At 33.5% G+C, this 23764-nt stretch overlaps 3 protein-coding genes across 3 annotated transcripts in view; 2 read left to right on the top strand and 1 right to left on the bottom strand.

The window, feature by feature from the left end:
* Nucleotides 1-1462: 1462 nt before the first annotated feature.
* On the top strand, nt 1463-2153 carry LOC131600483 (large ribosomal subunit protein eL39-like). The gene is made up of 3 exons (XM_058872639.1): nt 1463-1617; nt 1715-1818; nt 1927-2153. Exons 1-3 carry the CDS (start codon nt 1615-1617, stop codon nt 1973-1975), a joined length of 156 nt encoding a protein of 51 aa, XP_058728622.1. The 5' UTR covers nt 1463-1614; the 3' UTR covers nt 1976-2153.
* A 3315-nt stretch (nt 2154-5468) lies between these two features.
* Nucleotides 5469-6695, top strand: LOC131598469 (protein MAIN-LIKE 1-like). Its single transcript, XM_058871065.1, has 2 exons — nt 5469-5861; nt 5976-6695. Exons 1-2 carry the CDS (start codon nt 5469-5471, stop codon nt 6693-6695), a joined length of 1113 nt encoding a protein of 370 aa, XP_058727048.1.
* Nucleotides 6696-6919: 224 nt separating this feature from the next.
* The window catches only part of LOC131598470 (PKS-NRPS hybrid synthetase cheA-like), a 33725-nt gene continuing 16880 nt past the window's right edge, over nt 6920-23764 (bottom strand). The window contains exons 2-5 of the mRNA XM_058871066.1: nt 8994-9345; nt 8392-8906; nt 7128-8313; nt 6920-7078 (exon numbers count right to left, since the gene is read on the bottom strand). Of these exons, the coding sequence (XP_058727049.1) occupies nt 6920-7078; nt 7128-8313; nt 8392-8906; nt 8994-9345 (2212 nt within the window). The remainder of the gene's footprint in view (nt 7079-7127; nt 8314-8391; nt 8907-8993; nt 9346-23764) is intronic.

Raw genomic sequence — 23764 nt, forward strand, 5'->3', positions numbered from 1 at the left:
TCTACTAAAAAAACTAACAGCGAAAGTTCTGTAGATGTATCCACGGAAGGTTCTTATTTTGCAAACTCTTGAGTTTTTTCGTAGATATACCTACAAAAATAAAATATCCAAGTTCTTTATGTGGATATACCTACAGAAAGTTCTGTGACAAAAAATGAGTGGTCCATATTCACCTAGGTTTTCTATAAATTTGGGGTTTCTTATGTTGTACTACCTCCGTTCCTTTTTATAAGAGACAAGTCATTTTTTAGGTTCATTGAATAACTAATGTATTTGGTCTCTTTATAGACTAGATACATTGATTATTCAATGATTCTAAAAAGTGAATTTTCTCTTATAAAAAGGAACGGAGGTAGTATTTCACACAAACACAAAAATGTCTCAATATGATATCTGTTGATATGACGCAAGTGTTTCCTGCTCCGACGACAGAACATCCGGGCGGACGTCCAAACTCAACGATTACACCTCACTCGACGATATCATTGATGAAATCCACTATCACCTACCTTACAGAGACAAATGAAAGGTTGTGAAGCTCGAGTATCGTTCACCTTAAGTTGACAACTGAGGGAACGTCATTTATAGCAACTTTGAGCTCAAGAGCCGAGAGAATATTTTGGCGATGTGGCAAACGTATTACGATTTGGAAGAGAAAATCCCGCTCGAGTTCGTAGCGACGATACAAAGAACGGTCGAGCAAATTTTAGAGATGTGCAAACGTCCATCGAACTATTGAAATGTAATATTTAATTTTTAGTTGAAACCATCAATATAATGCCGATTTTAATATATGAATATTGTATTTATCGTTGCAATGTTGATTTTCTAATTTTCAATATCTGATTTATTCCGTAGATATACATACGGATATATTCTGTAAATATATATACGAAACGTTTTCATAAAAAAGAGAGTGCGTTCTAGAATATGTCTCCAGAAACAAAAGAGTAGTTTTGGAACTACATATAGTGCCTGAAAACTCCAACGGATATAATAAGAGTTTCTCTATAAATAATGTTTGTTTTCTTAGAGCTCAATTTTTTTGTGCACGAAAAAGGCCAAAGCCCATAGAATTACACACTAACTATTCTCCTCATGCCATCTGGGTAAAATTTATACACCTCTGTGCGACATTTATCTATACCATCTTAAGTAAAATATAATAGCTTAAAAAACAAAATAAAATTAAAACAAAGTTATGAATAAAACAGAGATATAATTACAAAAGATATAAAAGAAACAACCCTATTTTATAAAGTGGCATAAAATAAACAAAAGATTGTTATTGTAATTTTTTTTTATACAAAATTGGTATTGTAATTTAAACCACCTGAATGTTTATTTAGATAAATCTTAAACTAAAAAATTAGTTATGAACTCATGGTAAAAACTAAAAACGAAACCTTTTATATCAATTTTTTTTCCAAAAAAATAAATAAATAAATTTGAACTAATAAACATAATAAATAAGTAAAAATCCGTATAAAAAATCTGAAAAAAATAAAAAAATAAAAGGTATATAAAGGGGTCGAGTGAGCAGCTAGGGTTTCACATCGCCGTTGGGTAACATTTCATCTTCAGAGCTCGGAGCAAGAAGCAGCAGCGGCCAAAATGGTAACGAATTCGAAACTTCTCAACAACTCATTCCTCTGATTCTACTTTTTGCGATTCAGTTTCTGATTTAGGGTTTTTGTTTAATCTCATTTTTCAGCCTTCCCACAAGACATTCATCATCAAGAAGAAGCTCGCCAAGAAGCAGAGGCAGAACAGACCCATCCCTTACTGGATCCGCATGAGAACCGACAACACCATCAGGTAAAGTTTCTCTCTTAACAACAACATTAATAACAACAACATTGTTATGCAAATCGTGTTTAGTTTTTTATTTACTTATGTTGTTTTGTTTGTTTATTTTTTTTACAGGTATAACGCTAAGCGTCGTCACTGGCGTCGTACCAAGCTTGGATTCTAAGCTTCTATGGTTACCTGGTTTAGTTTTTTCGTTTATCGTTTTAAAGAGACAACTTTTGTTTTGGGGTTTTTAATGTTTTGATTAGTACTCTATTGAGATCAGTGTTTGTTATGTAAGGAAGTGATTGTGGTTTTTAGCCATGATTTAACTTATTAAGTGATTATGATTATTTGACTCATGGTTTTAGTTTTGGTTCTACTGAATGGTTGCTCTTTAATCTGTTTGTGTTGTTTATCTGATTGAGATTATGATTCATTCATTTTTCAGTTAATTAGGGTTAATGCATTTGATTGAGAGTATGATGGTGTTTTATCATTTAAGAAATTGTTGGCTTGATTCTGATTTGCATTAAGCACTTATTTTCCTACACCACACCTTGTTTATGTAGCCCATAGATTGGGAATAAAACTAACTATTCATAGTGGTTGTGTCACTCATTTCTCTTCGAACAATTTGTTTTTTTCAATGTATCAGTCAACAGCTTTGTATTGTCTCATGTCACATGGTATTTGTGAAAGCTGTATAGTTTCTTCTTGTATCTTATATGCATCTCATAATAAGAACAATACATTTTTCTGAGGTTAGAAAATCGTGGTCTGTTGTATTACTTTTTGTTTGCCAAGTTTTCTTGGTCATTCAAGATGATTGGTTTACAATGTGTGGATTACCTAATTTTGAAAATGCACCCAATGTTTTCTCTATTTTCATGTTCCAAGCTTCTTGCTGCATATATAAGAGCATCACATTTCCTCTTTACTTGTTCTACAACTTTTAGTTAAGGGTTTTTTGTTTTTAACCAAAAGAAAATACAAGTTCTGAATGTTTGAATGTAAGGTTTTGTGCAGTTGGTATGATTGATATAGGCCTTATTCTAGTCATCTTAAATTTTACGTTGGTTTTTACAATGTCAGCACTCTTTATTATATTTAGGTTATATCCTTACTTACTGTATGAACAACTTATTCTACTTTTCTCTTGCTGTCTCACAATGTAAACTGAGGCAAGTTTATATGTTATAACAGAACAATGATGCTTGTCTCCCAATGAACAATGTTTGTGTTAATGTGATTAAGTGGAGATGCATTAAGAAACAAATACCTCAGTGAATTGAATTTCTCTCTGAAAATTGGTGTTGTTTTCTTAGCATCCATTCATATATACAACTTATTCGATGTGCAAAAGTTGTTATGTAAATAAAAGCACTTATATTAAAGTGGGAGAGCGAGTCCTTAATTTAATGATTTACTCACTAACCGTATTTCCCTAATATAACTATGCGGTGAATGTATTTTCTGTTTGGAACCAGTCTTCTGATCTTTTGGATGATTTGCCCCCTGTCCCTTTTTGCTAGCTGAGTCTGGTGTGATTTTGATTCTTACCTATGATATTCTCATTCATTACATTACCCACATCATTAAAACTACTCTTGTCTTCAATTACCCACATCATTACAACTACTCTTGTCTTCAATTTGTAGAGATGGATAAGTGTGAATGATAGAGTACAAATTCTCTAAAGAAGCATCTTTGGGAAATTTATCCCATCGTCTTACCATTATGGATTATAAATGTGTAACTTGGCTACTGGCTGTCAAAGAAATTTATACCGATGCCAATTCCCTCCATAACCAGAAAAAGACATGAAAAATCTATGGAGTTTTACCATTGTCTGCATCATTAGTTCAACCACTTAATCTAGAGAAATTAGCTTTAAGACAACAAAGATAGCATTCTGGTCCTTGGAGCAGGGAAGACCAGTGATAAAATCCATTGCAATGTCTTCCCATATTTATCTTATCTTGCTATGCACTCACTTACACATTCCAACTTTCTCATTTTAGCCCTTGAGCATATTGTCCCACCTTCCCATTTTACATGTTTTTGCAATATTTATTTTGTTCTTTTGTTGAGCAATGCACCAAAATCAATCTAGAGACAATCATTTTATTGCTTTTACCAAAACATCAAACTTTCAATGATCAAATTCCTTCAATCTTTCGAAGCTTCAAATGTTTGTGTTTGATCTTATTTTTAATTCTTTATGGACAAATTTTGGATTCTTATATTTACTTATCTTTTATATCAATTATATGAAAAACATTGTTATTATATTTTTCTAGTAAAATACAATTTAATAGGGGCATGACCTTTTGAAAATTTCTCAAATATAGTAAAATTTATATTTGATTTGAATGTTTTCTCATATTTATTATTTTACAAAAAAAAATCTATATGTTTAATTTTTGTTCAGTTGATTATCATATTTATTTTCATAAAAAATTCAAAATATAAGTTTTATTTTTAGATTCTATTGGTTTTGTTTCTATTTGCATATCCTGCTAATTGAATCCATCACGATTCCATTAAAATTACTAAAATTAAAAAATAAAATTTAAAAACCAGAATATGAACACAAGAACTTGATTTCTATTCAACTAGCTCATATAATTTGAGCCCAAATTCATAGATTCCAATGAGAAGTACATAATTAATGAAAAATATATTACTCTGAATTATACCTCATACCCCAACATTTATCCCAATACTCCTACCTAAAAAAATTTCGGACAAATTTACTCCTGTATAAATAGTAAAAATTTCAAATTTTTACACTTTTCACTCATTGAGTCAGTTACGTTTCTAGGGGAATTCGGTGAATTTTTTTTTTCCAAAACTGGAACACCCAAGGCTCCCATTTCCGGTTCTTCAATTTCAAGAAAGCAACCAACCGGACAACCCAAGAGTGAGTATTCCGGTTTTGTCAGGCCTCAGCCGGATAACCCAATAGTGGGATTTCCGGTTTTATGTTGTACCAGCCGGATAACCCAACAATGGGTATTCCGGTTCTTCAAAGTCTCAGCCGGATAACCCCCTTGGGGTATCCGGTTCATATTTTTTTTTGTTTTTGATTTTTTTTACTATTATATTTAATTTTTAATAACATTTTATTTTATTGTTAACTATATTTTATTTTTATTTTTCAGTGGTTCGAAGAAGAGGAAGTGCGATCGGCGGAATGCGTCAAAGAGGAAGACAACGTCGAGACCCTGATGGAGAGGGACATCAGGGAGCTGCACCTGAGGTTGGTCCGGAGCACCAGGCATTTCCCGGAGGACCGACTGATACTTCTTTATTGGTTAGATATCAGAATCATGTTGCCCGTCATTTATGGTTTGGCGAGGTACGTAAATGTTTTCTTTTAGGTTCAATAATTTAAAAATTTATCTTGAATAATTTTAAATTATATGTACTTATATATTAACACATATATTACAAATTATTTTCAGGAGAGACGACCAAAGCTAACCTTAAAGGTTGCTGCACATGGCAGCAAATTAATAGGATGGGTTCCGCCAATGCTTCCAAGGCAGATGAATGATTGGCTAGTTGCATCTGGTCTGTCATCTTTGCAGCATACTAGTTTGGCCAGGGTAGATACACATTTGTTATCTGCTTTTGTTGAGAGATGACATCCTGAAACATCGTCATATCATATGCCGTTCGGCGAGATGACCATCACGCTAGATGATGTTTCATGTCTTCTTCATGTACCGATTAGGGGCGAGCTGGTTGACCCCGATGTTGTTGTCACCGATTATGATGCTATCCATCTAGCTGTTGAGTTGTTTGGTGTTTCACTGAGTGATGCAACTACGGAGGCTTCTACTGTTAGGGGTTCTTACTATAAATTGGATTGGTTGAAGCAAATTTTTGAGCAACAAAGAGCGACAAATAACTTTACGGGTGCTATGAGAGCCTACATGATGTTGCTATTAGGTTGTACTATTCTTGCCGACGAGACTTTTACTCTTGTCGAGGCAAAATATCTACCACTGTTTAGAGATTTGAGTACTTGTGGAAGATATTGCTGGGGGGCAGCTGCACTGGTTACTCTGTACAGATACTTAGGGGATGCCACATTATACTTAATATATATTATTTTAGTTTAATTTAGTTTATTATTATTTAGTTTAATTTATAATAGTAATGTTTTGTTACAGTGTTGGATTCATGAGTATTTTCCAACTGTTGGAAAGAGAGGTACTTCTGGATTATGTGGTATTGATAGTCCAATGGCTAGGGCGATGAAATGGGAATATAGGCAGGGGACGCAAAAAGTGTCTGACATCCGAGCTGTGTTAGATCAGTTGACTCCTCACGATATCGTCTGGAGCCCTTTTGAGGATCACAGTGTGCACCGTCCTTTTGATGATATCTGTTTGTACCAGGGTGGTTTGAAGTGGTATGGTACTGTAGTTCTATATTTACCTGACAGATGCATGCGTCAGTTTGGATACAGACAGTACATACCGACTGCTCCTCCAAATATAGACACACTTGATGTGGATGTTGAGTGGGCTACATATATGCAGAGTGTGTTGCAGGTGATCCGATCCCACGATGATCCACCAGCTGCGTTTGCCACCATGCCATATGAGACAGACGATGATTATTTGCCATGGTATTATACGGTGTCACATCCTCGTTTGAGAGCACCACTGGATGATCAGCCGATGGAGGTACCAGTGCCTGTCTATGACGAAGGACCGTCAGACCCGAGATTATCATATATATCTCATGAGCTTCATCATTACTTACTGCGTCATCAGGCTGTTCCTGAAGACGAACAGTTTCTGGAGATATTTAGAGCACTCAGACTTGCACAGGGCGGACCATTACCTAGGGAAGGTCCAATTACTTATGACAATGAGTCTGATTGATGTCACATTTTATGTTTATATTTATGTTTTAGTTTGAGATTTATGTATTGTTATGAGACTTGTAGACATATGTATTATTATGAGACTTATAGTTTGAGATTAACTATTTATAATCCATTTGTCAACATATTAAAATCCAATATCATAAAGTCATACTAAATAGTACCAATGTTTTAGTATCATAAAATCAAACTAAATAGTGCCAATGTTGTAATATCATAAAATCAAACTAAACTGACATATTTTGGCAGTATAGGCGTAAGCCGTTGCCAATGTTGTAACCACCCGGCAAATCCTACCATCCAAGAAGTTGCATCTTTTGTGCGATATTTCCTCCAATCAGTTGTGACAGGTGGTAACGGGAATCCTTCATTCATGTTTACCTGCACACAAAATAAATATCAGAAAAAGTCAAATAGGGATTGAATGTACCAAAATTGTGTTACTAATTAACTGAACCCAATGATTTCCATTGACAAATCCGATGCAGTAAATGGATGCATTAGGTGAATATGCACTCGTCATAGGAAAGTAACTCAAACTAGGGTGACCTAAAGAAACGAGAATAACGTTATACTGATTAGCTATTACGTAGCCCAACTCAGGTAACGTCATCCATTTATTTGGTGGCTGTTGTCCTAAAGTTTCTATCACCAACGATGATCTCACTGTTGGAAGACGTTTACCAAATAAATCCTCATACAACTTGCTTCTAGGACCTATAATTTCTTTCTCCAAATCCCGACGAACTATTGACCATCCATCTGTGCCATAATCATGCAAAGATGCAATGGCTCTAAACCCACAATTTCCATCATCTCTTACATCAACAATGTCATCAATAAATGGTCTGATGTAATCTAGAAATTGTACAATGTATTTATCAAATTCTTTATTTTTTGAGGTTTGGGATAGCTGTGAACATAACCTCTTTGAAGATCTTTGCGAACTCGAATGTGCTTGATCAACATACTCATATCCTGAAGGATCACGATAAACATCATATCCCACAGGTCTCTTCCCTTTCTTCTTAACCCCTCCTTTGGTTTTAATTTTTTCAGGCGGTGGACACATCTTTGTTGTAGTCGGATAAGCAATCTCACACACTCTGCTTTTTAATGCTCTTTTTCCGACAACATCTAGTGACCTCCACCTTTTCCAGATTTCATCGATTGCATTTGTCATGTCTACTTCTGATCCATCATCTGCATCTACATCTTGATTTCCTTCCATACTTAGTTTTCTCCAATGAATATGAATAGCCTCAATTGGTATCGCATCACCACTCAATGTATATCTCCCTAATTCACAAGCACATGGTAACCCATATACTTTTCTATGAGTACATCCGCACTTTTGCGTATCGGTACCTACCATGTCAATCCTCAACCACTCTTCAGCAATCTGCCTCAATGCAACTCTTGATACTAAACCACGCAAATTTAAATAAAAAGGACTAGTGTATGCATACTCAACTTCGTAAAAACTCTTCTGAAATGAAGCTATAATGTTGCCCACTTGTATCTTGATATTGTCATTCATAGCCTCCCAACATTTGCATAAATTACCTAAGCTATTCTCTAACATTTGCTTAAGTTTCCAATGCGCAGATTCCACCCTTTAAATAAAACAAAACAACTAATTATCTGTAATATTAAGATAAAGAAATAATGTCGATAAAATCACATAAACATACCTATTTGTTGTGGTGTTGCCCAAATGTAACACTTGATTGATCCATGCTTCGACAAATCGATGTCTGTGCGGTGTCAACCATGTGTCATTCACATAATCAATAAAACCTTTGGAGTCAACACATGCATCCTCAAGTTGTTTCAACCTTTGATGGTACTCCATCTCATCACTAGCCTTTGTCAGTTCAAACCACATTTTCTCCACTGTTTCTCGCATATCATCCACAACATGTTCCTTACATTTTGATTTCACGTTTTTGTTGATGTGAAATCGGCAAAGCAAATTAGTTGTCTTTGAAAATACTGTTTCAATGGCTTTCATTAAAGCAAGATCTCTATCAGTCAAGGTTACTTGAGGACAATCATCCTGCTTGATAAACAACTGTTTCAACTTATCCAATACCCAACAAAAAGTCTCTGTCTGCTCAGATTCCATATAGGCAAATGCAACAGCAAATGTTAATTTAGTTGATGTCATACCACCTATTTCAAACAACGGTTGCCTGTACTTGTTTGTCTTGTATGTGCAATCCATAATCAATACAATAGGAAACATATTCAACAACTTCACTGATTCTGGATGAGCCCAGAAAATATCTCTCACAACTTCTGACTCATCCTTTTTCCTACTCCAATAAACATAACCTGATTCTTCAACCAACTTGAGCAATTGTTGCATTTCTGTTCTAGGATCCCTTATGTCTTTTTGTATCTTACTCTTATGTTTGTATATTTGCGTAATCCGAGTGACATTCTCCAGGTCACGCTCTTGCAATGACAACAATATGTGTCTTGGTGGAACATGGCGTTTTGTCAATTTAACAATATTTTGCTTATCATTTGTGTTTAGTCGACTTACGAAAGCATGACCTTCAAATCTATCAGGTAAGCCGTGGTTGTGTACTTCGCATTTTACACCGATCTTCCATCCAGAACCATCTTTCGACGGTGTTGACCTAATTTTGAAAGGACAACCACATCTCTTACTAGCACTTTGGGTTTCACTATCTGTTTTTTTTGTATTTTCCACCTCTATCACAACCAAATACTAATTTATCACTTCTTCCTCTCTTGTCTGTTTTGGTATCTGAACGAGTTATTATAACTGTCACTTTATTCCTGATTCCAACCTCCTTAATCCAACTTACCGCCTCTTCTCTTGTAGCAAATTTCTGACCAGTTACAAAAACATCAGTTGTATCCACACATATTTGAGTTACATCGCATTTCATCAAAGGAGGATCCACACCTAAATATATAAAATTAATTTAGTTTAATATATAATTTAAAAAATTAAAAAAAGTTAAAAAAAAACGAAAAAAAATTAAAAAAAAATTGAAAAAAAAAAAGGAACCGGAACACCCACTAATGGGATATCCGGTTGAGAAAAAAACAAACCGGAACACCCATTAGTGGGATATCCGGTTGAGGAAAATGTGAACCGGAACACCCAACCCTGGGTTGTCCGGTTTTAAATATTTACTAACCGGAATTCTGCATCTTGGGATATCCGGTTGAAGCAATCGTACAATTTCCAACCACTCAAATGTCCGTACAAACAGTAAAAATAAAAAAATAAAAAAATTAAAAGTTAAAAGTTAAAAAGGACAAAATTGGAATTTTTTTAAAATTGTAGGTGTATTGGAATAAGTGTTGGGGTATGGGGTATAATTTTCTATATTACTTGTTCATATACTCCCTCTGTAAATACTTATAAACAAATTTTACAATTTATTGAACAAATTTTACTTTTAAATTTATTAAATATTTGATGTATTTGATCTATATATTAATTAAATATGTTAATTATTTAATAAATTTAAAAAACAAAATTTACGTACGAAGTAATAAGATTAAACAAATTTATCGCTAATCATATGAGTGGAAGACAAATTTGTGGTTAAAGATGAAGTGTCGCAAAATTGTGGGGGAGGAACGAAACTTTGTGGTAAACAATAAAAAGACAACTTAGCAATTGACCTTTGAGCACTCCTCGATGGTGATTTGTATTTGAATGATAGCAGAAATTAAAGTTAGATTGATATCTTGAATTTCATCATGCTTGGCATATGAATTTTTTGTTCTTCATTTGAGTTGCTATTACTATTTTAGAACCATTGATCCTTCATAAGAGTTTGCTCAATTTCATCTCTATCTTCTTCATAGAACCATTGAAAAAACCCACAACTAACATTACTGTGTCCCTGTATATATTGAGAACGAAAATTAGTATGCATTATATAAACATTTCAACAACATTCAACTTATCAGTACTGAAACTAAAACTTACCTTAAAATGTTGACAACCCTAAAATAGCTTTCCATAATTGTTAACAGTTCTTGCCTTATGAAGTATAACATTGTCTCCACAACGACATAGAGGCTTCTATGGAAGATTAGAGCTGTTAAATACATGTGAGTCACTTCGGTTTTTATTTGATGATGACGATTCACGCATAAAGCTCATGATTAGAAAACGATTTAGGTTTCTATTGGGGATTTTGGGAACCAATGTCGTTTAGGGTTGATTTTGGGGAGGGTTGATTTTGGGAGAAATTATAAAACGTGCTTCAGCAATAATGGAAGGAGAAGATTGTGATGACTAGACTTTGTTTCTGTTACACAACGTAAGGGACCAATTTGAAACTTTTAAAAAGAAGAGGACCAAAATGGACCCAGATACATAGGTACGAGACCAAAAGGATATTAAGCCTAAAAAAACTAAAGTTCTGTTCATTTTGTAAATAAGCTTAAAAATTAAGATGGACCGAAAACTGATTCAATCCGAAAAAAACTACCTATTCAAACGTACCTGAGTTGATCCGAATTCAAAAATATTAATAAAGTTAAATCGGTCAAAAATAGGGTCTATATACCTCAGCCATGAGTTGGTTCGGTTGCAGTGTTTGGGCCCGAACCGAACTAATATTCACCCCTAACTATAAATTTAAATCTTCTAACTTTTATTTTTCTATCACCCTCTTAATTTACTTCTCTCATGCATTTCTCCCTCTAATTTTTTTTTTTGACTAATCTTCCTCTAAGTTTAAAATCACTATTTCATTTATTTCATTAAAAAGTTATCTAAAATTACTCTAACTTTCCCCCTAAAAAAATTTGCCTATAAACTACGAAATCAACATTTAAGAAAAAATGTCAAAGAAGAGGAATGCACTTTGATCTTTTATTTTTTATTTTTATTTTTAGATTAATAATGGCTCAAACTAAATGAAGGGTCCAAAAAATATAACGGATTAATTTATTTTATAAATATATTGAAGTACAGATTGACCTCATAATTTTGTATTTCTCCACCCTTAAGATGGCTTGTCACTATATTATTTGACAAAAAATTATAGTAAGACTATTAACCTTATTGTTTTTTTTTTTATCTATCTCGTAGCAACATTAAAAAAAGAAAATAAACGTGACAACTAGATTTAGTTAGATTTTTTTAAATAACCAAATTTTCAAACAAAATTTTTCAAATATTATTTTCTATTAATTTTAAAAATACTCACATTTCAAATAAAAAATTGCTGTGTAGCATTGAAGTCAAGTCAATTAACGTTGCATTGATGAAATAAAAAGTCAATACAACTGAATCCATGCATCATATAAACCAAATATTCAATTGACTTGTGTACAAGCAATGTGAGGGGGCAGTGATCCATATGGCTTTCTTGTACATGGTCGCTAATTAAATTGGATCGTATGAAACACCAATTCAATTGAGTTGACCTTCTATTTAATCATCTATGTGCCAATTGATCAAACTTTAGTATTACACATTAATTATTTTTTTATTTGAAAAATAATAAAAAAATGATTATATGTAGAATTTTGTTGAAAATTTTGATTATACAAAAATATAATAAACTTAAAGAGAGACGATCACTTCAGCCATTAAATAATAAGTAAAGGATTCCAATGACAATAATAATTTCATCAAACATACATAAAAAAATTAAATAAAAAATTATTACATTTCGTGATATAATGCATTTAATAAAATCATTCTTTATCAATAGGCTACCTAACTTATACCCTGAAAGCCAATGCCCGTCTCTCTATTTTTTTTTAATACTTTTTTATTTTACATTTATATTTTTATGTTTTAATGTTTAACTATGTTTGTTAGTTTTTGACAGGCTATTTTTTTTTATAAATATTCACCTTTCTAAATATAAAAAAATCACATAATAGATTAATAGTCTTAGTAATTTATTTATTTTATGAAAACATGTCTAAGTAAGCACATAATCAAAGACATGGAAGACATACAGTGATTAAGATATGCTAAGATGGAAAACACAACACAGACAAATAGTGATGGAAATTTTTGAAACAAACTTCCAATGGTCTTGAAAGACAACACCACCAAATGATGCATATGGAAGTAAGGGATTGTGAAAAATAATGCAAGATCAAAGAGAGCAAACATAAGAAAGAATGATTACTTTATGGAGAATGGAATCGATCAGTTGAACGTCTTTCCTATTCTTCTTTCTTGTTTTTCCACTCATATTTTTCTCTTATTCTTTTGTATTGCTCTTCTTTCATCTGTGTTGGCCTTATTATGGTGCTTTTGCTTTTTGTGAATTTGTTGTTATGGCTGCATGTGGATAATGTGTAGTACATATGTCTGAATTGCTGTTGGGTGCAGAAAATTGAAGACTAAATAGTACAGTTGGATAAAATGAGTTCAATAAATTAATATAACTTTTCAATTAAAATAACACAGGTCATTTTTCACTATATTCATTTTCTATTAGCTTTGTAAAAGATTTTCAATAAAAATGAGTTTTTAGTGATAAATTATAATTAAGAATAAATTTTTGATTGAATTATATTTTATCTTAATTTTTGAAATGTCCCATTATTGACTTTATCAATATTCTAGTTGACGTAAGTGGTCTTAAAAATTGAATCGGTCCATTTATCTGGCTTAATCAGTACTAATAAAAATAACTAAAGTTCTATTTCATTTTGTAAATAGACTTAAAAATTAAGATGGTCCAAAAACTGGTTCAATTAGAAAAAAACTCCACATTTAACCTGAGTCGAACCGAATCTAAAAAATTGATAATTAAATCGGCTAAAAATAGAGTCTATGCACCTCACCCATGAGTTAGTTTAGTTATTGTGTTTGAGCCCAAAACTGAACCAAACCGATATCCACCCACCCTTAACTACAAATTTAAATCCTCTAACTTTCACTTTTCTATCATTTCTCCCTCTAAAATTAAAATAATTATTTCCTTTATTTCATTAAAAAATTATCTAAAATTACTCTAACTTTTCCTCTAAAAAATTTGTCCATAAACTACCAAATCAAACAGTAAAACAGCATTTAAGAAAAAATGTCAAAGAAGAGGAATGCACTTCGACCTTGTATTTCTTATTTTTATTTTATTTCTAGATAATAATGGTTCTAACTAAATGAAGGATCAAAACAATATAAGGGTTTAATTTATTTTATTAATGTATTGAAGTACATATTGACCTCACAATTTTGTACTAGTATTTAGATCGGATGCACGGTAAATTAATTAATTAAATATATAATTAATTTAATATTAATTTGAAATAAAACATATAATAATTAATCAATATGTTTAATTAAGTTTTGATACAATAATTAATCAAAAATAAAATGAAATTTACAATATTATAATTTTAATATGTTATATTCATATCACATAACATAATGTTAGCAGTAAGAAATAGATAAATGAAAAGAAAAACTATCACCAAAAAAATGGGGGTTAAGAAAAAAAAATAATGTGAAAAGTTAGTGGGGTAAAATTGGTTTTTAAAAAATTTAGAAAAAGAAGAAGAAGTTAGTGGTAACAGTAAGAAATAGTTAAATGAAAAGAAAAACTGCTACGAAGAAAGTGAAAGTTAGTGGATAATTTTTTTTTTTTTATAAATAGTTAAAATGATTAAATACTTAATAAAATAAAAATATAAAAAATTTAGCTTTTATTAAATAATTAAACAAAAAAATATTAATATAATAAATTCTATGTGTATTTACACCCTTCATAATTGTAAAAATTGTAGAAATTTTTTATTATGTAATTGAACTAAAAGAACCATTAGATTCCTGAAATCTTATATATAAAAGTTATTAAATCTCTTAGTAACTTTTGAAGTCAAAATTAAGATTTTTATTTTATTTATTATTTATATTCATTTTAATTTAGTTTAATTAAATATTTAATTAAGAAATTAATGGAATAAAATAGAAATTAAGAAATTATTTTATTCCACTAATTTTTTAATTAAATAATTAATTAAATTAAATTAAAATGAATATAAATAATAAATAATTATTAAAATAACTTTAATTTCGACTTCACAAGTTACATAAAAGAATTAACAATTTTTATATATAAGATTTCTCCACCTTAAAATGACACTATATTATTTAACAAAAAAATTATAGTAAGTCTATTAACCTTATTTTGTATCTCGTAGCAACATTAAAAAAGAAACTAAACTTGACCGATACATTTAGTTTGATTTTTTTAAATATTCAAGTTTTCTAACAACATTTCTCAAATATCTTTTCTATTACTTCTAAAGTATGACATTTCAAACAAAAAATGTCAATATAGACTAAAGTCAAGTCAATTGAAGTTGCACCTCTTATAAGCCAAATCAATCTAATTGACTTATGTACAAGAAATACGAGGGTATCAATTTATATGACGTTTATGTACACGTGTGTATTGAATCGAAGTCAAAGAAATTGACATCCTCTTCTTTTACTGGTACATAAACGCCAATTCCATTTGATTGACTTATATGAAACGTCAATTCAATTAATTTAACTTTAGTGCTATACATAAATTATTTTTTATTTGAATACTTGAAAATTAATAGAAAAGATTATTATCTGTAAAATTTTGTTAAAAAATTTAATTATAAAAAAATATAATAAATTATACAATAAACTTAAAGAGAGAAGGCCACTTCAGAATAAGTCAAGAATTCCATTGACAACAATAATTTCATCAAACATACATAAAAATAATTAAAAAAAAATTAATATTTTTCATGATATAATGCATTTAATAAAATCATTCTTTACCAATAGACTACATAACTTATACCTGGAAAGCCAATGGCCGTCTCTATTTTTTCTATACTTTTTTTATTTTTATGTTTAATTATGTTTGATAGCTTTTAACAGACTATTTTTTCCGTAAAAAAAACAGATTATTTTTTAAAATATTTACCTTTCTAAATATAAATAAATCACATAATAGACTAATAATAGTCTTAGTAATTTTTTTTTTTTTTAAAAACATGTGTAAGTAAGCACATAATCAAAGACAACACAAATAGATAGTGATGGAAATTTTTTAAACAAACTATCAACTATGGTCTTGAAAAACAACACCACAAAGTAAAGGAATGTAGAGAATAAGATGAAAGAGAACAAACATAAGAGAAAGAATGGTTACTTTATGGAGAATAGAGGCGAGTCGGACATCTTTACTATTCTCCTGTCTTGGTTTTCAACTCATATTTTTTTCTTATTCTTTTGTATTGCTCTTCTTTGATCTAAGTTGGTCTTATTTATGGTGCTTTTGGTTTTTTGTGAATTTGTTGTTATAGCTGCATGTGGATAATGTGTAGTACTAGTACCTATTTGTCTGAATTGCTGTTAGGTGCAGAAAAATTGAAGACTAAATAGTACTGTGTTGTGAATTCAATGCCAAGAACAAAGTATAAAACAAGGAAGAAGAGGAACACAAGAATTGGTTATAACTGCTATTCTTTTACTTTCTCTTAAAACAAGATTACAAGTTTACAAGAATAACAAATAACCTCTCTCACCCTAAATTAGGATTTGCAGCTTAGCAATGATAAGAGACTAGTATGCTATTTATAATAAAACCTAACATACTAACTAATGGGCTTTTTCAGCAAGGCCCATTACACAAGCCAACTTAATAAACAAGCTAACTTAACAAATTAGGGTTTAAACACTAAAACCTAATTTAACATGCTAACAACTCTAGCATCTTCGACATTTGCATGCTAGACCCATCTTCGACTACAGCATGCACACTTCGACACCAGCATGTGAACAATCCTTCGACTTCATGCTTAACTCTGTCGAACTGTCGAACCAAGAAGCTACCCTTCGACAATACTAGAGTTCGATCCAATATCTCACAAATCTCCACCTTGGACCTAACTCTACAACGTCAAGGAACAGACTAGCTTTCTTCATGCAGCTTTATCAACTGCATACAGTGGAAAAACTTGCAACTCGGCAATGTCTTGGTGATCATATCAGCAGCATTGTCTTCAGTCGAAACCTTCAACACTTGGACTTCTCCACGCTCGATTACTCCTCTGACGAAATGCAGCCTCACATCAATGTGCTTAGTTCGCTCATGATAGGCTGAATTCTTCGACAGGTGTATTGCACTTTGACTATCACATTTAACAGTGATACCTCGACCTTGAAGTTTCAGCTCCTTCGCAAAACCTTCAAGCCACAATGCTTCTTTCACAGCTTCAGTTAGGGCAATATACTCCGCTTCAGTGGTTGATAGAGCAACAACCTTCTGAAGTGTTGCTTTCCAACTAATTGCAGTGCCAAACATAGTGAAAACATATCCAGAAATAGATTTTCTGGAATCCATACAACCTGCATAATCAGAGTCGACATATCCTTCTATTACTGCTTTACTATCTTCACCCAAGGCTCCACCATAAATTAGGACTCTATTCAGAGACCCATTTATGTACCTTAAAATCCACTTCAATGCTTGCCAGTGAGCCTTTCCAGGATTCGCCATGTACCTGCTTACAAGACTGACTGCGTAAGCTATGTCGGGTCTAGTACAGACCATAACATACATCAAAGAGCCGACTATATTAGCATATGGGATGCTATTCATATAGGCTCTTTCGACATCAGTACTGGGACACTGATCAATACTCAACTTGAATTGAGGGTTTGTTGGAGTCACAACTGGCTTCGAATTCGACATACCATACTTTTCAAGAATCTTCCGTAGATATGCCTCTTGAGATAAGCATATCTTCGACTTCTTTCTATCTCTCCGAATGTCAATTCCAAGAATCCTGGAAGCAGCTCCCAGATCCTTCATATCGAACTCCTTATTGAGTTCAGCCTTCACCCTCATCACATCTTCAACACTATTACTTGCTATGAGAATATCATCCACATAAAGCAACAAAATAACAAATGAATTACCAGGTCGAAATCTGAAGTAAACGCAGTGGTCGAACTGACTTCTAATGAAACTTATGCGTGCCATGAACTTGTCGAATCTCCTATTCCACTGTCGAGGAGATTGTTTCAGCCCATACAAAGATCTCTTTAACTTGCACACATAATCTTCCTTCCCCTTTTCGACATACCCTTCAGGTTGCCTCATCAGGATCGTTTCATCTAGATCACCATACAAGAACGCAGTCTTCACATCCATCTGTTCCAGTTCAAGATCGAACTGTGCCACCATGGCAAGCAACATTCGAATGGACCTATGCTTCACAACAGGAGAAAACACATCATTGAAGTCGACACCTTCTTTCTGAGTGAAACCCCTTGCAACTAACCTTGCCTTGTATCTTTTCGACGTCACTCCTTCAATTCCTTCCTTAACTTTGAAAATCCATTTACAGCTGACTAACCTTGCCCCATCAGGTTTCTTGATCAGTTCCCAAGTATGATTATCATGAAGAGATTTCATCTCATCATCCATGGCCTTCAGCCATTCAGTCTTATTTCGACTCCTCATAACTTCCTTATAGTCTCTAGGTTCTTCGTCTAGAACCTCACTTGCAGAGATTAAGGCATAAGCTATAAGATCTGCATATCCAAGTCTTTGAGGTGGCTTGATGACTCTTCTCGACCTATCTCTCGACAATAGGTAGTCATCGTCAGTTTCCTCAACTTCAGCATCTTCTGCTTCTTCTTCGACTTCATCTGGGATATGCAATTCAGCATCAACATGCTCCACCTCAACAGGAATCTCTACCTGTTCCAGCTCTTCGTCAGATGTTTCTGTACTTCGACCAACATCATCAGTTTTCTTAAAAGCCATTTCAGCTTCATTGAAAACTACATCTCGACTGGTGATACACCTCCTGTGACCTGGCTCTAGGCACCATAGCCTATAAGCTTTGACTCCTTCAGGGTATCCCATGAACATGCATTTCAGAGCTCTAGGTTCGACCTTGTCTTGCCTAATGTGAGCATAGGCTACGCAGCCAAATACTCTCAGTTTGTCGAGATCTGGTGGATGTCCCGACCAAACTTCTTCAGGTGTCTTCATATCTAACGCTGTCGAAGGACATCTGTTTATCAGATATGTTGCTGTCGAAACAGCCTCAGCCCAGAACACCTTTGTTAACCCCGCACTAGTCAACATGCATCTGACTCTCTCCAAAATAGTTCGATTAAACCTTTCAGCCAAACCATTTTGCTGTGGAGTACCTGCAGTAGTTCTATGCCTTGCAATACCAGAGGCAGCACAAAAACTGTCGAATGCCTCATTGCAAAATTCAAGGCCATTGTCGGTTCTCAACCTCTTGACCTTTCTGCCAGTCTGATTTTCAACCAGAGTCTTCCAACTTTTGAAATTCTCAAAAGTTTCATCCTTAGTCTTCTGGATGAATACCCATAATTTTCTGGAATAATCATCTACTATGGATAGAAAATACCTTGCTCCTGAATGTGATGGACACCTTGCAGGCCCCCAAAGATCAGCATGGATGTAATCAAGGGATCCATGTGTTCTTTGTTTGCCTTTGTTGAACTTCACTCTGCAAGATTTTCCAAGTACACAGGGTTCACAAAACTTCAGCTTTTCGATTTTGTCTCCACCAAGCAGATTTTGTTTCCCTAATTCGACCAGACCCCTTTCACTGACATGGCCCAATCTCATGTGCCAGATTTCTGTTTTCGACAAAGATTTCGTGGATGCAACATTTGTCGAACCACTTACAACTTCAGCCTCAAGGGTATACAAGCCTTGTTTCTTCACGCCTCTCAAGACTTCCTTCGAACCCTTCATGACTCTTAGGATACTTTTCTCTCCTTGGAAAACATATCCTTTCTTGTCGAATTCACCAAGAGAAAGCAGATTTCTCTTCAAATCAGGAACATACCTGACTTCAGTCAACAACCTTATTGACTCATCATGGAGCTTGAATCTCACAGATCCAACACCTGCAATCTTGCAAGCCTTGTTGTTTCCCAGCAATACTGATCCACCATCTTGATCACATAATTCCTCGAACAAGTCTTTGTTTGGAGTCATGTGCCAAGTGCAACCTGAATCCATAATCCACTCCTTCTTAGAGTCACTGCTTGAAACCACAAGAACATCAGATGATTCGAAATCATCTTGAACAATGGCAGCGTTGCCATTATCCTTACCTCCATGATATTTCAAGCGTTCAGGGCACACCTTTCTTGTGTGACCCTCCTTCTTACAATGGTAGCATCGAATGCCAGATGCTTCGCCACTGTAAGTCTTCGACTGACTTTTGCCTTTCTTCTTGTCGAACTTACCATCCTTTCGTAAGAGTTTTCCTTTAACGGCCAAACCTTCGCCAACAGTCGAAGGTTTATGCTCCTTTCGTTCATTCAAGTCCTTAGAGTACAAGGCTGATTGAACTTCTTCAAACGTCAGGGACTCCCTTCCATACAAGAGAGTTTCTTTGAAGTGAGCATGTGATCGAGGCAAAGAACACAATAGTAACAGCGCTTGATCTTCATCATCGATCTTCACATCAATATTTTCAAGATCAAGAATCAGCTTGTTGAACATATCCAACTGCTCAGCCAATACTTTGTCTTCAATCATCTTGAATGAATACAAAGCTTGCTTCAGGTAGAGTCGATTTACCAGCGATTTGGTCATATACAAACTTTCAAGTTTCACCCATAACCCTGATGCCGTCGTCTCCTTTGATACCTGCCGGAGAACCTTATCACCAAGGCTCAACAAAATTGCGCTGTGTGCTTTCTCGATCATATTTGTCTTCTCCGCTGCCGTCAATTCTGCATTCATGGATGCCTCTCCCTTCAACGCTTCCAAACAACCCTGCTGAACCAGTAGGGCTTTCATCTTCAAGCGCCACAGACCGAAATCATTCACTCCGGTGAACTTTTCAATCTCATACTTTGTTGAAGGCATCTTCTCCACGCTCACCGCACCAATTTGTTGTGAATTCAATGCCAAGAACAAAGTATAAAACAAGGAAGAAGAGGAACACAAGAATTGGTTATAACTGCTATTCTTTTACTTTCTCTTAAAACAAGATTACAAGTTTACAAGAATAACAAATAACCTCTCTCACCCTAAATTAGGATTTGCAGCTTAGCAATGATAAGAGACTAGTATGCTATTTATAATAAAACCTAACATACTAACTAATGGGCTTTTTCAGCAAGGCCCATTACACAAGCCAACTTAATAAACAAGCTAACTTAACAAATTAGGGTTTAAACACTAAAACCTAATTTAACATGCTAACAACTCTAGCATCTTCGACATTTGCATGCTAGACCCATCTTCGACTACAGCATGCACACTTCGACACCAGCATGTGAACAATCCTTCGACTTCATGCTTAACTCTGTCGAACTGTCGAACCAAGAAGCTACCCTTCGACAATACTAGAGTTCGATCCAATATCTCACATACTGTACAAGCAACTAACCAAGACCAAGATTGGGCAGGATGTCTATCAGAAAAATAGAAAGAAAGTAAGCATAGAATACAACCAACATAAAAGTAAAGCAACTTCTAACTTAAATTGTCAAAGAGGAGAGAGTGTGCATTTTGATTTGAATATTTTTTAATTTCTTTTTGGATATATAATTTTATTGAACTAAATGAAGGATCCAAACCAATGAATGAGTCCTCTATTTTGATTTTTTTTTCTTTTTTTATCAATAGAATATATAAATATATATATATATATATATATATATATATATATATATATATATAAAACAAATAGGTGAATATAAATACACAATACAAAAAAAAAGAGGCTAATTACTAGCTATACTTAAAAAATATAATTTTGGTGGCATTTCAGAAAAACGAAATTCGAGCATATCGGTCAACAATGGAATAGGAGCATAGTCCAAGTTGAATGTACAATTTTCCGTTCAACAATGAATCAGAGCATAGTCCAAGTTGAACACAATGGTTTTAGTGGACAGGTTCAATCCAACAAAAATTGTTCTCATTACTGACGCAAGCAGACCTTCATCTTTGGACACCGCATAAGAGTACGAAATCCTCCCTCATCTTAACTATTGATCATATTCAAAAGTGATTTGTACTTCAAATCAGATCAACAAAAATCTATTCTAATTGTCTTCAAATCACTCACACTTGCAACAGTTCTACTTATTTCAGATGTTGATTTAAGTGTTAAAGTGTTAACCTTACAAGCATCCCTTTGATTATCTGGGACCATAACCACCATGCCGAAAGCTTAGCCATGGTGGTCATCTTTAACTTCTCATCCACTTTCATTCCAATACGAAATCGTGATGTAGTCCGTGCGAATCGTCTTATAATTCTCACAAATTTTCTACCGAATTTCTTCAATCTCCATCGTTACACCTTCACAACCATTTTAAGTTCTAACAACAGTAACAATTTCCTAATTGTTTTGGCTACCTTCTCTGATGACCGATTCAAAAGCAACTCGCAATCGTAACATCGTTATCAATCTCAATTTCTATCAACGAAGAAAATTTTGTAACACCAAGATCTACAAGCTTCGATCTCAATTTCTCTAGCAATCACAATTCCTCAAGCAATCTTAATTTCTCAACCGTTTATTCAAAAATCTCATTCAGTGTTGCATTTTTTCTCCATAGTTCTCGCTTCCTCTATTGCATCATCAATTTCCTTCTCGTGAACCTTCCAATTAAACATTTTCAATCAATTATTATAGTGAAACAAGAGGATCCTATGTGTCAAAGAGAACCAACAAAAGATTCCAACTCAAATAACAAGTCAGTTAGAAGTGTTGCAACACGAATATTTTAGAGCCATCCCGAGGCATGCTCCCACTAACATCGAGTCACAAAAATCAAGAATGTGAGAGTTTCCAGAGAGGCATCACCATAATCACTGTGGTAAAAACTACCCTCTCTCTGACTATATGAGCGGAGACATTAGCCACACACTACCAGAAGATTATCGTCCTATGAAATCTTCTTTCTACTTGTTCTCAGAAAAGTACACGAGTACGGTTGATCATGCCTCTACAAACCATCAAAGGAGTCTGTTTACCAAGCACATTATTGTCTGTCATATGCCTAAGTCTTTGGATAATTCCGAAAGCTAGAGACCTAAGATGGGACTTGAAATCACGATGAACACGCCAAGTACATGGATATCATACTTGACAACCACCAAGCCATGAGAGCAATGAAATGATGTTTTTTGTACTAACCCTCAAAAGAGATGCCATTACCTGGTTCAAGGTCTTAGAAGACGGCTCCATAAGCTCTTTGAGGAGTGTATGACAAGTTTAATTCACAACTTATATTATGGATTGAAATAATTATTTATTAATTAATTATATTATAGTCAAATATTATTAAACACTAATTATTGATGGATTGTTTGATTGGGCTTTGTGCCTGAATGGACCGTGATGGGTTGGACCATTCAGTTAAGCCCAATGAGAGGTCTCTGCCCTCAACCGTTTAGTTATTTAAGCGTTGCCCCATTAGACGATTAACATACTGTGAAAACTCTAAACGGCAATGAGGGTAGTAATCCTCTCACACTCATTCTCTTTTACGGTGTCTCAATTCAAAAGGTCTCTCAATTCTAAAAGGTACACCGTTCTAATTATTTTTGATTACTCTATAATATTATAATATACTATAATTTGTATCTATAGATTCAATTAAATCTATCAATTGGTATCAGAGCCTTATAGATACATTTTATAGTTATTGATAATTGTATAAATCATATTTATTTTATTCAATTACGCTTTCATGTGTGCTTATTATAAATTGTTGATGATTTTATAAATCATTAGTTTGTTGTGAATTAAATCCTCAAATATAGTATGTATTATAAAATTGATAAAATTTGAGGAATGAAGTAAGTATATCGATTAAATTTTAAATTAGGGTTCATGTGAAATATGATGATTTTATAGATAGTGTTCAATTTTTCGTCAAAATATGATAGATGGTCGTTATATAATCATGTTATGTCTCATGTGTATTATGACAGACCTTTTATGTATATTGATTTGTGTCCAAAAGATATATATTAAGTGTATTAAATAAGGACGCATATTGATCAATTTGACCTAACTTTC

The sequence above is a fragment of the Vicia villosa genome, linkage group LG4 (genome assembly GCF_029867415.1).
Source record: "Vicia villosa cultivar HV-30 ecotype Madison, WI linkage group LG4, Vvil1.0, whole genome shotgun sequence".
Classification (NCBI taxonomy): domain Eukaryota; kingdom Viridiplantae; phylum Streptophyta; class Magnoliopsida; order Fabales; family Fabaceae; genus Vicia; species Vicia villosa.

Bases quoted from the DNA above. Each gene is read 5' to 3' on its own strand.
- LOC131600483 (XM_058872639.1), top strand. The intron at 1,819-1,926 runs GTAAAGTTTCTC...TTTTTTTTACAG, and splicing joins AGAACCGACAACACCATCAG to GTATAACGCTAAGCGTCGTC.
- LOC131598469 (XM_058871065.1), top strand. From the start codon at position 5,469: ATGCCGTTCGGCGAGATGACCATCACGCTAGATGATGTTTCATGTCTT. The intron at 5,862-5,975 runs GTTACTCTGTAC...GTTTTGTTACAG, and splicing joins GCTGGGGGGCAGCTGCACTG to TGTTGGATTCATGAGTATTT.